Here is an 18,716-nt window from a genome sequence, read left to right on the forward strand (position 1 = left end):
GTTGGTTTGTGTTTTGTAAAGATAATAGACCAACAAAGGTAATTTTGTTCTGTGAGCCTAAAATCAGACTCCTACAAATGCACTGGCCCATTACACTTGCATCTGTTGACAAAAGGCCAGTCTGGAGATAACAGATTCAAATGGAACAAGCAATCCCAAAACACACTGTAGCTCCTTTCCAAATGAGGATGTTTCACAAGCACAATCTTCTCAAAATGTCGTCCGACGGCGTTATCGTTTCAGCCATCAAGTGCCTGAGCCGTGATCTGTATGAAATGCTCTGTCTCTCCTTGTTTGTCTTGTCTTGTTTGTTGGCTGTCAGACAATGACGCCTCTACTGTCAGGAGAGTTCATATCCGCCTGAAGAGGAAATGAGAGGGTCTGATGGCTACTGATGGAAGAACCAGTATCAGAGCTCATGGAGACAATATTAGTGATCAGAGATTGGGGCCAATATTAAATTACACAAGTGACGTATGGAATGTTTTGGTACCTTCTAGAAAAAGGGATGAGGGGCTGAATAGGGACTTGAATTTTCATTTAATTGGTACAAAAGTAAAGGTAAAGCACAGCTTCAGTGCTCTCAACTGTTTTTAGAGTCAAACGTAATATTTAAGTTTTGTTTTTGTCACGGAGAGTACCCATACAAAACCTTAAATCAGGAGTCAGTCAGTCAGATCACACTGAAACACACCATGAAATGTTTTCTTAAGTAAGCTATCTGCTTTGTGAAATAACCCTTGGGCAAAACTATAAATGAAACATGGAGTTTCAATAATTTATATCTAGCTGAGGTGAAACTGACTCAACTTCACAGCGAAACACATCATCAACATCAATCTGTACACATAATTTAGTTGTTTGTATTGAGCCTTCACAATCTATTTTTCATATAACAAGAAGAATTCTGCAAGTGCTGTGAAATAAATCGACTTGTCCCCTGAGCATTTTGCATTATGTTCTCAAAATAAAAGTATAGGCTGAAGTAATAGACACTTGATTTTCAAATATTTTTCTTAGGCACGGGTGTCCTTTGGCAAAATTGTTTGGCTTCTTTTGGGATAAAACATTATCACAATTCCTTAGATTGATAAAAGACTTTGAAAAGTCATTAATGTTCAGATTTGGGAGATGTGAGATGTAGTCTTCCATTAGAAAAATAATTACTTTGAAAAAAAAAACACATCTATTACTACAGTACATGCTACAGCACTCTACTCTTCTACTAAGAGACCTACCAGACATAACCAGCAGGTGGAGATAGAGGAACATGTATATGAGAAAACAGAAGTCCTGTCCAACACTTCACTGTTGACATTCAATTATAATTGAACAAATTATTGCTTGTATGAAAAATATTATACAACACCTGTCTATAGAGCTATAGTTTACACTCTAATTTATATATTATATTTGTTGGCATTTAAAGGAAAACCTGCTCACTTAACATAACTTCTCCAGAGCTTGTGACTCCTTCTCTAGCTAGTTATTTAAATTTTTACCAATTCAAACCCTTACATACAAATTTTCCAGACAGCTCCATTCACTCATTCACATTTTAAATCTCAGCCGCCCTGGAACCACATTGTTTTGGGTTGAGAGCTTTGCTCATGGGTATTTTCAATCTGGCAATGATCATTAAAACGCTTCACACTGACTGACTGAGGTCATTAAACTGTAATGAACTGAGGTCTTTCAGTCGGTGAATAGAGGGGAACTGAAAAAGAGTTTGGTGAGTTTTATGAATCATCTCTAGGGGGCACTGCGTCAGCATCATCATCATCATCATGGAGAGAGAGAGAGAGAGAGAGAGAGAGAGAGAGAGAGAGAGAGAGAGAGAGAGAGAGAGAGAGAGAGAGAGAGAGCAAGCGAGCTGAGGGGGAGGGATGATAGATTCCATTTCTATTCTACCTTTAATCCAACTGTGAAATTCATAAGTAAAAGGCAGTCCTCTTTTTCTCCTCAGGTAGTTCTCTGAAAGACTGTACTGCTGCATCAACCCAGTTTCATCATCACCACTGCCAAAAAACACGGCCAGCAGGCGGAAAAATATTGCTCGATTTACTATATTAATCATGTTTTGATGAACCAAAAATATATAAAAAACAGAAATAAAAAGAAAAAAATCTGTTAAAAGGTTAAAGTTCACTGAGTGGGGGTACAGCAGGAAGCCTAAACTTCTAACCTAATGAGCAATGTGACCACAGTCACATTAACTTCTGCAACATCAAAGATAATTCTCCTAATTAACCTCCGACACATGCAGGAGGAATGCAAAGCTGTGTTTGTAGGCTCCTGCAGCTATCAGGTGCTACGCATCAAATTACTAATGAATGTGTTGAGACTCAGTAATGTAAACCACAGCCACACGATCCAAATAAGTCGAGACGTGCACGTCTACTTCTCCACTTTAAACATTTTATTACAGACAAAAGAAAACAAAAGAAGTATCTGTGACACAAAATGAATCTAATGCTGGTACACTGGTATTGCACCAACAACAATTTCTGAAAAAATATTTATTATTCTAATAATCATGTTTGAGCAATAATAATAATAATAATAATAATAATAATAATAATGCACCCTGATGAAATTAAGCCAAAATGTTACTTCATATCATTCATAAATAGATGTGAAACCTGCAACCAAATTAAATAGAATGACCATATTGTAAAACATGATATTCAAAAAACAAAATGGGTTCTCTTATCACTGGCTTTACAAATTAAAGAAGTACATTTGGCAGGTTTATACACAAAAAAATTATAATATCTACCCCCATCACCGTTCCTCTGAAACGCAAATCCTGCTACAGTGAAAAAACAAAATATTTTAAGATTTTTTTCTTCACAAAAAATGATAAAGATGAGTTCAACACAATTCTAAAACACCTAATAAAACTAGTCAAAAACTTTAAAACCCACTGTTATGTTTTTTTTTCTCTTTAGTAACATTTCACATTTAGCAACTTTTTTTTTTATTCACCTGTACAAGTGGTGTGAGGACTAAGGGATGGTGGGTGGGGTTAGAGGTGGGGAGGGGTGGTCCTTATTGACCAGGAGGAGGCGGAGCTAAAAGGAGAGGTTTCAATCTTTGACCTCTACAGTTTTGTAACGTCCTGAGGCCATGTGTAGAGAGTGACACTCTCTATCAGAGCTCCACCACTTTAAGGAGGAAATGGAGCATTTTTCAGTCTTTGCATTTCTCTCTCGACCGAAGAGAAACGAGACCAGTGAACACAGTTTCAACACAAGTTTTAGTGTGTGTATTCCCTCACTGAATCCGCCTGCACAAAAATCACAAAACCAAAGAAAAAGGATGTTTAACCAAAAGAAAAAAAAATGACAGCAAGGGACTGCAGCTAAATACACACAAGAGGGATCCATTCTGGTGATATTTACAATCACTCTGTGACAAATAAAGGAAATGAGGGAGTCCTTTACTATGGGCAAGGATGATTTACAAATGTCTTATGTGTTCTTGACTATCTTCATTAAAATTTAACTTTGCTTTTACTCAGTCAGGGTGCTCCAGTCTGTCCTGAAGTATATCCACCCCTGCTGAGGTGACTATATTCTAGTTTCCTGCAATAGCTTTTCTACCCAAGACCCCTACACTTTGAGTATGCTTAGAGCATTTCGTCTCCCCAATGAGGGCAGTCCATGGCAAACAGAGTAATGGAGTGAAGAGGGGGAAAAAGCATCTTTAAAAAATTCAAAACAAGATGAGAAGACATTTTCTTTTGGTCTTCATTTCCAGTATGTTGGCATGAGCTTAAAGCTCACTGCCCCCGCAAAAAAATGGAAAGTTCACTGATAAGGAAAAAAAAAAGCAAGAGAAGTGCCTCAAGCTTCTGGCCGATCTAAGTGCTTGGCAAATAGGTGAAGTTACTGTAGCAGTCTTTGGGATTTTCAAAATCCATCAGAAAAAAAAGAAAAACAAAAATGATGTTGAAGCAGATACATCAATGACATTGTTGTTATGTTGGAAAGCTCCCTGGAGTCTGACATTTGGAGGTCTTTCAACTTCAAGTGAGGTAGAGAGGCTTGTCCCGGGCTCCCATGCCACTGCTGAAGAAGGAGAAACATGTATTAATGCATGTTTGAATGTATGGAAACAAGTGAACACCCCGTTATGCCAAATAAACTTTTTTCTATGTTTCAGCATGAAATCCCAGGGAGACAATGAAATCTTTTTTTCAAAGATGGCCTGGCTCCAAAACAAACAGTACAGCTGCCATCAGACAACATGAATCAGCAAGCTCTACGACAAATACAAAAGTCAGAATTTGCAGATCACTTGGTACTTGAAATGTCAAATACAAAGTCTGCTCTCCAGTTATCTTTCCTGGCACACTGGAAACAATTCACTACCCTCAAAAACACCAAACTACAATTATCTGACATTGAGGGAGAGGGCTTAAGCAAAGACTCAGTCTACTTCAAAGAGCGTCAAACATGATTTGACCCAGGCATGATCCTATTTGACGTACAGATGAATCAGCTCTAAATAGAGAAGATACTAACTTTCAGCTCTGCTGCGTCTTGAATAGCAACACCGCGTTTCAGGTGTGAGACTAAACAATGTTCCTCTTGTACCTGCTTGAATAACTTGATTCAATAAGGCAATGTGCGCTAGACACAACACAGAGAAACTTAATTGGATGTCACACTTTTTCCGAGCTCGGTAATAGCATTGTTCTACCGCTGCATTACTCATTTCAATTTCAAGGAGATGCTTTTCTTTCGCAGGGAAATCACAGTTTATGATTAATACAGTCTGAGTGTAAGAGTGTGAGAGTGAAGTGGTTCAGGGCAGCTCATTTAGAAAATAAGAAACTGTCAGACAACTACTCAATAATGACATGCCCCAGAACGCATGTCGTTTTCAGCGTGTTTCCATGGTTAATTTCCTCTTGTTGTGTTCTATCACACATCATCCACTGCCAACCATAACACAATACAGTGATTAATGTGTTGAGCTCACCCGCAGTGGTTGGGTCCACAGTCCCTGTTGCAGTACTCGCTGTCCCAGTCAGGGTTCTGGCCGTGCACTGGGTTAGGGGCCCCTGGGGACTGTGAGCTCCCGACACTGTTCTGGTAATCAGCCTGAATGTGGGAGAATCCCTGCAGAGGAGATGAGAGAGGAGAAGAGGTTACACTGAGGTAGTTTTACAATGGCCAGCCATTATAGTTCGCTGGGCCATGATACGGGCCAAAATGCCGTCAGTGGTCTTTATCAGTTGCTACTGAGAGTGGAGAACACGGATAACACTTTTTTCTCTCTCCATTTACTCTCATTGCTTGGTTAAAGTGGATCTCAAGATGACACTTCTCATGATGACATGACACCCTTCTCTTGGACTGGAGACACTGCTGTCTCAGAGGGAGGGGAGAAAATAGCTGGTTTGACATTAAGAGATTTAAAAAGGTAAAGTATTTTTGTTTTTCTATTATATGTTACAATGAGGCCTTTTCTAACAATATATCTATAAGAGTAATTTGAGATTTCTCCCATGTGGAAATTAAGCAAGCAATTAAAGGTGATCATTTCTCCAAAGCTCTTGTTTCTACATTTCATAGACTTTAACAGTAGTTAGACTGACCTGTTGGCTGAGAGGAGGGGAATGCAGAGGTGCCTGGAGCCCCATTTGGTGTGAGATGATTGGCTGCGACTGCTGCATGCGGATTGGCTGGTTGAGCAGGGAGCTCTGGTGCAGGGAGAGCTGGGCATGGGGGTGCAGAGGCGGGCTAATCTGGAAGGGAGCTGGGGGAGAGGCACTCATGCTGGGCGGCAGCATCTGGGATTGGCTGAGGGTCTGGGCCAGGGTGTGACGGGGCGGCCCAGCGTAGCTCTGGAGGTCCGACAGGGGGAAGCCCGGGTAGGGTGAGGAGGGCTGGGGGGGCACACTGTACAGGGGCTGCTTAGGGGGAAGCATGTGGGAGGGCTGGCTGGTCTGCTGGGCACTTTTTGGTTCAGGGTCATTGTATGTCTGTGGATGAAAAATGCATCATTTTAATAAGACAACAAGCTCTCTATTAATGACATGTAATCTGCAACCTGAAACCATCAAAACATCACAACAGCCCATTTATCATCATTCATCAAGCTCTGATCAGAAGACATTTCCCCTCTCATCATTGAAATAGCAGCATCCATTACAGTTAAGACAAGACCTCAGCCCTTTGTCATACAATCTCTGTGTCATTTGTCAACCTGAGCCTCATTACATGGCTGGAAGTTATGGGGACGTTCAGAAAACTACTTCCCTCACTCAATCACCTTTTTCTTGCTGATTGTTAGATGAGAAGAGTGACAAAAACAAGCTTCCTGTTTCCCCATTTCTTTTTAAAACATTTAAACCTTTCTAGTGGTTCAATCTGTCCAAATTCTGGTCCAATGTTATTTTAACAGGACAGTTGACACTCAAAGATCCCAACAGCAAATCTTTTGCAGCATATTGATGCCCACTGTGTAATGAGACTCTCTATATTTAATTTTCTGTCTATCCGTGGCCTGACAGCTCTCAGTATTCATTTGGCACCACTTCATACTCACACACACAGATAGACAGGCTGACAGACGGGGAGACAGGCTTGAGGTTGAAACGGGACTGCAGTGCTTTAAAGGAAAACGCCGAAATCAAGCAAAGTTGACTTTTGTCATTCTGGATGATATCACTCTTAACAGGTGCAGCACCAATGAAATACCCCACCTCCAACTCCACCCTGCCCCACCCTCTCTAGGCTTCTATGATGAACTGTCAGATTGCTCATCTCCAGCCATCAGTGTTGATTAGAAGGTAATGGAGCCCATTTGTATGAATAGAGCTGGAGCCGAGGTAATGATCAATAGACACCTTGACAGATAGATGGAAAAAGCAGAGGGACACACACACGCACACACACACTCTCACACTCACACACGTATGCAGGACCTCAGGCAGAGAAATGAGGCTGTTTGCCTGCAGAACAAATGGAATGACAAAAGGAATCTTCCCCACACTACATTGTGTGTTGTTAATGTAAGACGGCACTAAACAATGCAATCCACAGCCCTCCTTCTTGCCTTTCTGTATTCTCTGTGCTACTATGTTGGGTGTGTACAAGACACAATCATTCACCGGGTAAAAAAAGGATGTCATGGATCTGAATTAGCAGGAAGGTGTCAGCGGTGGAAACAGCAGCAAAGCCGATGATTGTCTGATTTGGATGTACTCTCTGTTGTAGATGAGGCGGAGGAAATTGGTGATTTATTGTGTGATGACACAGGTGTCTGTTGATGTAAGATGCATTTCCTGTTCTTTCTATTTTCTAAAAGGTACACAAAACAGACTCAGTCCTGATAACATGTGCAGCACACATATCCCTCAATCTCTAGCATAGATGTTATGGCCATATGCTTGTCTGCGCTGATTGGCTGACCCCTCCCCCAACACTCTATCACCATACCAACTACAGTCCCCAACCCCCAACATCTACACTCTATGGAAATCAGGTATTATTGTTCCAAATATGGCCACTACCACCGCCACCATGAACATCACCAAGTCCCGAGGAAGCCCCACCCAGCCCATTAGCAGGGATTTTCCATCCAATCTCTCATCAGTCTTAGCAAGGGCCTGTGTGTCATAAGCGTTACCTTGGAAACCAGACTGGCTCGGTACGCGGCCAAGGCTTTCAGGTACTCTTTCTTAGCTGCCTCGGTTTTCCTCTTGTAGGCCTGTGAAGAAAAAAGAAAAGAAAATCAAAACAAGACGCTCTGGGTGAGAGGAGAGGTTGACATGCTCATAAATGTGCAGACACAAATCTCTCAATATGCATTTTTTTCTAATCTCACTCCAACACTTTCTTAAACACATCCACACACATGTGCATCCATATACACATGTCCTTAATGTTTCCCTTTCCATCAGAGCCAATGGTACAGAACACCTCTATTTCCTCATCACAGCACTAATACTCACTCATCTCAATGTGTCTCCCTCTGTTGTAGCAACACATCATTTCCATTCCAATCCACCTAGAGAAATGAACTGGAACTGCCCACCCCCCATCTCCCTTTAGCTCCACAATAACACTCCTATCAGCATACTGACATTAGTGTTACACCAGAATGGTTGTTGTCATTTGGCACATTAGGATGTGCTCCCTGCCGATGTATGAGTTTTGTTTGAAACTGTCTCCATTTTTTTTTGCAGGGATGTACGTATAAACTTCTTATATCAGACAACTACAGTAACGGCTGCTGCTGTGTTTGACTTATGCGAAAGAATGTGGGTTTATGATTGCATACAGATATTTGACTGTGCGTGTTTGCACGCAGGTATTTTTAGTCTATAAGGTACATATACAAATGTGAGTGTGTAGGATGTGGCAGAGCGCCTATGCTATAGGCACGATCGTGTCTATTATGCAAATCAAAAAGTAAAATCATGTATTTATGCATTTTTTTTTAATACTAGTGCTGATGTGTGCATTGGTATGGATCAATCAGTACCATTTGTTCTGTGAACTATTTTCCACCCAAAAACAAAAAAAGAAGCATAACACTTAATAGAAATAAAACACTTATAAAAGTTGAAAAATTTGAATTGAAATAAAGAAACTGCTTTTCAAAGACTAAACAAGGTTTGTGGCTTGTCAGTGCTTTTGCTTGTTTTATGTGAAAGTTTGGTGCTATATACCTATTTCAAAAAGGCACTGAGCTTCAATTACAAGTGCTCGTATGTGCTTTATGTACATGCTTCAACACTGAAACTCCACAAGAAGAACCACTTTAAACTGCACTAACCTGCATGAAAGGTGCAAAACGAATGGAGTTTGAAAGATATATCAATTTTGTATTTGGAATTATGCCTTTGTGCTTTTAAACCATATGGGAAAAAAGATTGTCACTTATGTAGCAGTAAACCTTAGTTATCACAACAGAGGTGCTAATAGTGTGAGAACAGTGTGATTTTTCTTAGTGCTGAATACCCATAAGGCAAAACACCATGACCTCCTATACTGTAAGTCTGTCATCATTGGCATCTCTTAACTATCGCCACAGAGCTGGAGATGACATTAAATAGCAACAAAAACAATGGACTGTATTTCCTGGATAGCCAAGATGCCCTTCAGCCAAATCCAAGGACAAGATGATAGTGAGGAGGAGGGAGGAGAGGGGGGGTCACTAATTCTGTATTCTAGGCAGGATCAAAATAGCGGGCGAGAGATATAAATAAAGAGAGTGGAAATGAGAACTTCACACATCTCTACTTGTCAGAAGGCCAATGAAGATGCATGGTGTGGAGGCATCATCTATGGAGGCTGGAGGGACACAGGAGGTGTGGACTGTAACTAGGCCTGGAGAATTGTGGGAGTTTTGTTTTGACAAATCAAATGACTTTCACTTTTTCTGCTACATTTTTAGAAAACCTTTTTTTTATTTCTATTTTTTGGTTTTGATGGACACACTGCAGCACCAAGAAGAACTAAGGAGATGCCCTCATTTTGCGATTTTGTGAGTTGGAAATAAGTAGAGCAACAGCCAGGGTTTGTGCGTCTGATTGTTTGCTCTAGCCGCACAAGGGTAAGAGTGTATTTACCCACTGCATAACAAATCAGTCCTCGACTCCTGAAATCTCCCCAGGTGTGTTTATATTTTTCCCATATTGACCATTCCTTGCCTGTATTACGTCCAACTTTGTTAGTCTCAGAGTGTTTTACAGCCATTGTTGCACTGAATACTCCCCCACCCTTTCCCTCCTTCCTTTAGCTAGAATTAAATTTAGAAAGAAAATCATTTTAATGAGAGTCAGGGGAGTGGGGATAAACGGATGGATTATCTTTAGAAAGAGAAGAACTAGCTCATTAAGGTGAGCTGTATCTCACAGCAATGTTCTGGTAATTACACAGCACATAATGCCAGTGAAAGGCTGTTTGCCTGCTGCAGCACAGGTGCCATCTACTGGTGGGAACAAAATGTGACTGAACTGTATGGGCGGGTGTATTTGTGTCGAAGAGCTGTTCGTGTAGGTGCATGTGCACTTGTTTCATTGTGTGAGGCAAATACTGCCTGGATGTATATGTAAAGATTTACACACAGTTCTATATTTGTGAACATTCAACCATTTTTTTTCTCCATTCGGCAACATTTTTCGCTGTATCTCCTCCTGTGAGCTTCTGTCTTTTTGTTTCACATCTTCCCCACTGGTATATTTTGTACCTGCTTCTGCTCCTCTCCTAGGCTGTCCCACATGGAGGCCACAATCTTGGAGACATCCCCGAAGGTGGCGTTGGGGTTTTGGCCCTTGATGGCCGCCTGGGTGTCTCTGAAGAAGAGCGCGTAGGCTGACACGGGCTTCTGTGGCTCGTTGGGGTCCTTCTTCTTCTTCTTCTTTTGAGGTTTGGGTTTGGGCTTCATCATTTCTGCTGAGGGCCGCTTCTCACTGCTTATCTGGAGGCAGAGAGAGAGAGATGGAGAAGATGAGAAAGAGAAAGACATCGCTGGTCATACATCAGTTGATGAATTTTGCTGCAGATACAACAGAAAGAAGCCTGAAGAGTCCTTCAGTATGCTGTGCATTTACACGCACATATACACTGGATGGATAAAATACTCTGAATTTTTTAGGTTAACATGTAAAATATACTGTATAATAGAAAACAAAAAACATTGAGAATTAACCACTGCGCATGTGATGCTCAACATCAATAAAATAGGCAAACAGAACATTCAAAGAACGGTGGAGAGAGAGTGAGAGCAGCAGAGTTCTGCGAAGAGCAGCCACAGCTTGTTCTGAGAAGAGAAAACAGATCAATTTACAGACATGGGTGAATGAAGACTAACAGAACGTCAGTCAGGGGGTAGGGAGGTGTGGTTCAGGAGAAACTGGCCAAACATGGGTTAGGAGGTAAAGAGTCCTGCGCTAATTACAGTAAAATCTCCGTGTAGCAGTTTCACTTGCTTTCACATCGGTCCTATTTTTTCCTGTGTTTTTCTTTAAGTCTTTATTTAGTCTCTTTCATGTAGCTCACAAAGAATTCAATTCCACCTTCTGAGAAGACGAAAAAAGGATTAAATCTATATTTTTCATAGGGTGTGCTCAGTTGGTTTGTCAACAACATCAACAACAACAACACATTGCAACCTCACTACATTTTCAGGAGGCTAACACTGCTCACATCTCTGCCATGTACGCAATCCAATACACATGAATACATTTTCATTTTCCGTGCAGGGCTTTGACGGGGAGTCAAATCCAGGTCACCTGATCCTGGTTGTGATTCTATATGGAAATTGCCTTCTTTGCTGAAGAGAGAACACATCAAGCACAGGGGGAAGAGGGAGAGGAAGGGAGTGGGGAGTGAGCGAGAGAGGGAGAGAGAGGGAGAGAGAGAAAGAGAGAGAGAGAGAGAGAGAGAGGGAGAGAGAGATAAGAAGAAAGAGAGGTAAGAGGTGCAGCTGAGGGAGGACGGTGAGGAAGAAGTGACGGCTTGTGGTTGCCATTAGTATCAGTGGAACAACAGTTAACCTGATTCCTTGGTTGCTATAAAGGCAGGAAAAAACAATTCAATTTCCATCCATATAATAGAAGAGATAATGACAACCTGAATATGTAATGATATACACTGGCGTTATGTGAAATGGAGGATTTTTCTGTGGCTTGTTTATGGTGGAGGAGTTACGGAGTTAACTAAATGTTGTTATGGGCTTTGAGTGAAGTAAGAATCAACCTCTAACCTCTTTCTTTTTTCTTTTTGGCAAAGAAAGTCCATCTTCAAGGTCAAGTTCCTGTTTCATCAGGTTGCATATTTGGAAAATTTTAAACAGCTTTGAATGTTCTCTTTCATAATCCACTGATCCTCGGTTTCAGTGTTAAAACTCAGCAGGAGGGAGAACAAACCATGAAAAAGATTTGTCCCTGCGCGAGTATCAAAAAGCAACTTGAGGACATTTAAAGACGTTCACATCCATCTAATGCATACTTATCACAGGATTAAGAAACAGACATGTTTTCCCCCCTTCAACTGTCAATTGGAGAACAGGAAATGACTGCCTTTGAAAATTGCATTGTTTCAGCTAAGCATTTGCCAAACAACACTGTATTCCACACAGCATGAAATTAACTAATCAAAATTCAAGGTCCAGGAGCACATTTGGCAGCTAAAGAAAAAACTTCAAAATGCCTTTTGTGGTGTGCGGAAATGAATGGATGTTCCCATTCAGGCTGATGTGAAAGTATTGCTTGTCTATTTCACAGCTTACAGGTAATATTCATTTTTTGTGTATGTGAGTACGCCTGGTTTCATTAAAAAATAATCATCCTTCACTTTTAGGCAATGAGGCAGAAGACAGGCATTTGAAACGACATCTGTTCCACCCAAGCCTTTGAAGTGAAAATAGAATAAACTGAAGGTAGAGCTAATGGAATGACAAAATAGAAAAAAAAGAAGGCTAAATAATCTCCAGGAAAATTCACATGTATTCATACAGACGAAAGAGTGATGACACACAACAGCTCGCAGCAGCATGCAATCAACCAGGAGAACAAGGGGCATATTTTTCATTTCTTTCTGTATTTTCCACTCATATTGTGCGAGAATCATGTTCCTGAACTTATACAGAGGAAGGCTGACAGAGGAAGATAAAATATCAATGAAACTGAAAGAGTGAAAAGAAGATGAAGATGGCTCAACATATCTCAAAAGAGGGAACAATAATAAAACACAACTCCGCTCACTGTGTAATTTTCCCTCACTACCAATTCTACAGGAAAAAAAAAATCCTACCTTAGACACATAATCAATCCAGGATTTAATTATTTATTCTCATTTTCTGTCTGTCTCTTTCATCTACATCTATTTTGGATTTCCAGTATTTCACAGAACACCTTCAGAAAAAGAAACCTGTGGTGTTGTTAACTTAACCGCAGAGGGGGAAAAAAAATCAAAGAAGCCACAATGTCTTATTTTAGGACGATAATGTCTCTTATTCATATCTAATAAAATCTTGCCAAGCACCATTTGGCACTCTGTAAGATCAATGATTTAGTTTTGGCTAGAAATGACAAAAAACTGTAGTTGTTACTTATATCATATCCCGGTCATCTATTCAGAGAAAAACAGTTTATTTCAAGAAGCAGACCACTCAGAAGTACAGGAAACATAGGCATAACTTTCACTGCAGAAACTACACATTTATAGTAATAATCAATAATTCACTTTTAACTTTTGTTGCATTTAAATAACAAATTATCTTGTTACAAAATCTCTTTTGTTGTCTTTTTTTTTTTTTTTTTAATTTTACAGTATTTGACCAGTTTGCTCACGTTTTGGTTCTTGTGTATGAAACTACTCCAATGTTGAAAACAGTGGTTGCTTTTGTTTCTTCCTCTTTATCACACACATTTTCATCAGTGTGGTTTTACTTGCTGGCTTTACAAATTATTGATAGTGGCTAAACAAAATACCCACCATGCATCATCCACTGTACAATATCACGCCTATTCTTCTTGGTTCTCTCATGCAGGTACATAGAGCAGTAATGATTATGACAGCTGTTGTTGTCGGTATGAGAAAAAGAGAAAGATTCACATCCCTTATTCATAACACAGTGTCTTGTGGCTGCACTACATTCTGGTCTATTTTCTGATACTGTCAGTGGAGAGATTGGTATCTTGTCCTCTTCTACGATAGATTTCTCCCTGTGTGACTGTCAATGCAAAATGGTAAGTCTGTAAAGTAGCTCTTTCGCTATGATGCGCTGACATTGGATCCTGATGTTTACCATTTGTATTTTGGACTGTTGGACATCTCTCAGCTGTCCTGCAGCGCTGTTGTCTTATTGCAATTTTCTGTCAATTTAAAATTCCTATCCCTGTGCACTGAGAGGAGGAGGGGGGGGGGGGGGGGTCAAGCTAGAATCAGCCAAAAACTCAGCCTAGTTCACTACATAACAAAGCCCATTGCCTGATTAATATTCACTACAACAGTTATAATATTGAGTGTCAGATGATAAGGGAGATAGTGTGTCACTACAGTAATATAAACTGCGGTGGTGCAGAGGTCTGCTCTGGGTCACTGTCCTAGATGGATAACTAACACCACACAAACTGTCACATGCTTGACGGACTGTTGGAGAAACTTCAAAACTAATGTTAATGCAATACCTGATATTTGCTATGATGAAAATAATACTGCAATGTTTTTCCATTCACAAAAACATGCAGTTTTATCAAAACACAAGGACTTAAGAGACAAGATCCTGTACTTGAGGGTTTGAGCTTTACTTACTTTAGCCATAATGAGACTAAACACTGATTTCTGGATGCAAGAAAGAGGTCATGGTGCATATTTATAAAGCAAAATGTAACTTATATTTCTATTTCTCAAGACTATAAGCTGAAAGTATCCCATGAGTGTCGCTATGTATGACCAACATATCCTGTACAGAGCAATGGAGCCTAAATACATTTTGTACGCAGTTCTCTGGTTAACTAGCAGAAGACTGAACTGTAGTGTCAGCCTTAGCTTGTTCATCTCATCAGCATTTCTGTTGTCAGGGAGAGAGAGAGGGACATAGAAAGAGAGAGAGAGGGGTGGGTGAGTGGGGGGTACAGCTGTAATTCTGAATGGACGGCACTGCACTGGCAAGACAAGATTAGAATTGACAGCCTGATAACTGCGTCACTATCAAAACAGCAGAAAAGGGAGAAATAGGAGGGGATGAGAGAAGAGGGTGAGAGAGGAGTGGAGAGAGGGAGATGCAGAGAAAAGAGAGAGAGAGAGAGAAAGTTGATGTAAGGAGAGCAAAAAATGTGAGAGAGTGAGAGTAAGAGAGAGAGAGGTTGGGGTGGGGTAGGGGGCATTTTTGGTGGGAGCGATGTAGAGAGATGCAGGGACGTAGAGACCAGTAATAGTATGGCACTATGTGGAAGCGTTCGTTCAATCATAGCCCTGTGAATATATACATCATCATCATCATCATCATCATCATCACCATCCTCATATACAGTGAGCAGCAAAGTGGTGAGTGCTGCATGGTGCATCGATTTCAAAAGACCATAAAAACAAACAAAGTACTCCGAGGTGATACACAGATACACTTTCTCTTTACAGTGATGGTCATTACACCAAAGCATGATGCAGATACTGAACGCAGCACTACATCAAATCTGAATGCCACCCACCTCCAAAGTCTATACACATTGTTACATGGATTTCAAACCAAACAACTGTAAAATGAAACACACACACACAGCACTAGCTCTCAGTTATTACACAGCTTTGTTGTGTTAGTGTGTAAGCATCAACAGAGAATACATAGCAAACCCATTTCCACTTGCCATTTCTTGCTGGAAAATGTTGTGTGAATGTGTACTCGCCTAAAGAATGAGCTAAAATACAAGCACTATAAATGAGGTTCTTTACAAACAGTGGTTCAACTACATCAATCTAATATCTAATACAGATTTAGCAAGTAGATTTTTCTATGATGAGAGCACATTCAGCATTGTTTTTCTTAGGACTGTTGTGCTATGTTATTATTTTAAGACTAAACTTGTAAAAATAATCTTTTTGTTAGGCAGGAATGAAGCTTATGAGATATGCCTGGATCCAAACACACAATGTAACTTTTGCTGAGTGGAACTTTAACGCTGCATTCACATGGAATCAGGCAGACGGCAAACCGGATGTCATTTTAGTGGATGAGAGAAGGATGGTAAACTTGGGCGGGGCCGGCAGAGACAACAGCGGTAAACGACATTCAAATCATAACCGGATCTAATGTTTTGGAAGGAATTTAAAAGTTTAAAAGTTAAAAGTTAGAAGTTTGCAATGCAATATCCATCCATCCATCCATCCATGCCATCAGCACAGCAACATATTGTCACGTTTTGCTGGTGTGTCTTCTGCTAAAAGCACATTTAATTTCCTTTGTTCCCTCATGCCTCTCGATTAATTGCTTTAAAGAGCATCAACATTTAGCAGCACGACTGATGTCACCCAAGTAAAGGAGTCAAAATGACTGTGTGATTGTAGCATTAACTTAAACTTGATGGGAGGAAGAATGTGTTCTAGTCATCGTCCCAAAACCTTCAGGAACTCTGAGCGATTGATTTTTTGTCCACTTGGGTGCAGCAGAGGCGAGATGTAATCACCAGACTGACATATGTATGTCAAATATATGTCAAATTTGGTGCTGATTTGTCACCATCATGATGTGTTGAACTCCAATGTTGACTTTCCTTTTAGCTTTGTGGCTAACTTTATGTGGCTTCTGTTTGGCACTGAGCAGGAGGTGCACATTGGGCTTTTAGACCGTCTTAGCTGTCTGCTCTGTCTGAAAATAACACTGATAAAAACAGGTAGAGGGAACCAATATACAGTAGTAAAGCTGGGGACTGAAATAACCAAAACAATGGCTGAAGGAGGCTAAAACTCAAGCTCACCATTTTCACATCTAAAACATGTGAACGAAACATATACAGATACAAATACATATACACATGTACATCGTATCTCACAATGTGATTGATATTTGTAAAATATATATATTTATGTGCTACAATGGAAGAGATCTCCTCAACAGTACAATCACCAGCCTCTACACACCAGCATATTGGAAAGAAGCAGAGCTTAGTGCAGCTGTTACAGACTGTAAGCCTTTGTGGGTTTATAAATAGATAAATGTCCATGGTTGGAGTAGCAGCAGTGAGAATAATGTAATTTCAAGATGCCATATATAATTTTTCTGCAATTTTCACCACCAGCTGTAATTTGCAGCCTTAAGGAAAAAGCGGGTTCCTGAAGGTTGTGTAGTGCCCCAAAAATATCCAAAGACGAAGTTATCGTTGCACTCGTCTTTCATGAGTGGCTACAAAGTCAGCAGGTTTCAAAATGTAACATGTTTATCAACCGAATCATCCATCTGGTTGTTACCTGCAACTTGTAAAGACGCATGCAGCACAGAAGTGTATGATGAATGAGGAATCTCTAGTTTTTCCAGGCATCATTATGTATTTAAACTGCATTACAAAATGATGTCAGTCTTTTCTGCTCGTCAGATGGTTTTGAAGCAGAAAAGAAGTAAGTTCTTGTTAAGTTACTATAATTGGGGAAGGGATCATGTAGGCTTACATTTTGTTTTTTATTACATGTATTCAGTCATTATTTAGATATCAGTTTCAGCTAGCATTTCAAAGTGCACCTGTATGTAATGCTGTCAGGATTGTTGCCTTACAGAAAGTTGGCAGGCAGGATGAGAATGTAAACAAAGCTGTTTGAGATCTAAATGATTCAGCCCTCTCTACAGAAAGACTGCCTGTTGCTACCATAAATGGAATCCAAAATACAAGACGCTTGTTAAAATAGTTTCTTATATCCTGTTTGAATATTATACAATGTGTGATTGTCAACTTCAGCCAAGTTCCTATAAATCCATAATATCTTATACTACCTATTAATTATTTTACACCCCCCCCCCCCCTCTTCTCATCATTCACCATGAAAACTTGATGGATTGAAATATGTCTTAAAATATATACCGAGCCCCTCCTCATCTGGAAGCTATTACAGCTTCATGTCAGACTGCCCATCTGTAAGCAATGAGCGAGACTGCATGTCAAAGCCGCTGCACAGATCTCTGAGTAGAACCAGGCACGCGCCCAGAGAGCAGCACTCATCAAATAAAAATACAGCCCGGCCCAAACAATAATGAACCGGAAGTGCCGATTCATGGCCGTGATCTAAGAGACATGAAAGGACATCAGCGAGAATTGTACCGACCTGATCCATAAAGAACCCATTATGGAATTTGTATCCAGGTTTGGTACCATGCCATTATAAATACACACAGTCTTTATGATGTGGAGTATTTTGTGCTTTCAGACATGCACCACTGCAGTACTGAGCTTGCAATGTGGATTTTATTTCAACCAATATTCCCATTGCAGATATTTTAATTCAAACTCAAGCCCACAGCCATAGCTGAACTAAGCTGCATGATTTATTTGACTGTGGAAAATGACTGACAGCTCTGAGGAGCTCCTCCCTACAAGCTTTGCCTAACAGCACTGGACCTCCTTAATCAGCCTAAATTGCAAACTCGAGGCCCTTGTATTTGGTAATGTGGTGAAAACAGTGGCAAGTGAGAGCTAATTAGATTAACGGTAGTTTAACGAGCTGTTGGAGGGGCCCCCACAGATTGGATTTTAATAAATAGTGGCAAAAGCATCTGCTCTGCACTTCCTGGCTCTGCTGGCATCCTAATTGGCCCCAGTGGGTTGCTGTAGCTCAGCACTACACAGTGCAATTTAGAAGGGAAAAAAGGCAAAATTCTTATCTTCAGTACAGGTGAGTCTGGGAAACGAAGAAAAAAGTAGTCTTTATGACTGTATGGCTTCACAGGCAAGGCTTTATCAACATGAATACAACACTAATACGATTTCCCAGACTTTTATCACCACAGAACATCCACAAAGTGTCTACAAAGCAGGAAGAACGAATAGCTCAGTGTCTAAATAAAACACATTTTGACATATTCATCTTCTCTACTATTTGTTTTCAAGATGAAATGTTCCCATGATGAGGTCTTTGTAGAGGCAGCAGCACAGAAAGGAAAAAACAATTAATCAAACATGAATGAGCGACCATAGCAGGGTTATTTCCATAGCAACAGCCCAAGGGGACAACTTGAACCCTTTAATGTGAGCTGGTGATGTCTCT

General features: G+C 40.4%; 1 protein-coding gene across 2 annotated transcripts in view; it reads right to left on the minus strand.

The window, feature by feature from the left end:
* Positions 1-2,407: 2,407 nt before the first annotated feature.
* The window catches only part of LOC146984486 (TOX high mobility group box family member 2-like), a 75,913-nt gene continuing 59,604 nt past the window's right edge, over positions 2,408-18,716 (minus strand). For both annotated transcript variants that reach the window (XM_085781616.1, XM_085781615.1), the window contains 5 exons: positions 10,213-10,443; positions 7,645-7,725; positions 5,609-5,995; positions 4,990-5,129; positions 2,408-4,073 (listed from right to left, as the gene is read on the minus strand). In XM_085781616.1, coding sequence (XP_085637742.1) covers positions 4,031-4,073; positions 4,990-5,129; positions 5,609-5,995; positions 7,645-7,725; positions 10,213-10,443 — 882 coding nt within the window. In that variant the 3' untranslated portion in view covers positions 2,408-4,030. The remainder of the gene's footprint in view (positions 4,074-4,989; positions 5,130-5,608; positions 5,996-7,644; positions 7,726-10,212; positions 10,444-18,716) is intronic.

This window comes from Trachurus japonicus, chromosome 7 (genome assembly GCF_045865225.1).
Source record: "Trachurus japonicus isolate A0001 chromosome 7, Traja_1.0".
Taxonomy (NCBI): domain Eukaryota; kingdom Metazoa; phylum Chordata; class Actinopteri; order Carangiformes; family Carangidae; genus Trachurus; species Trachurus japonicus.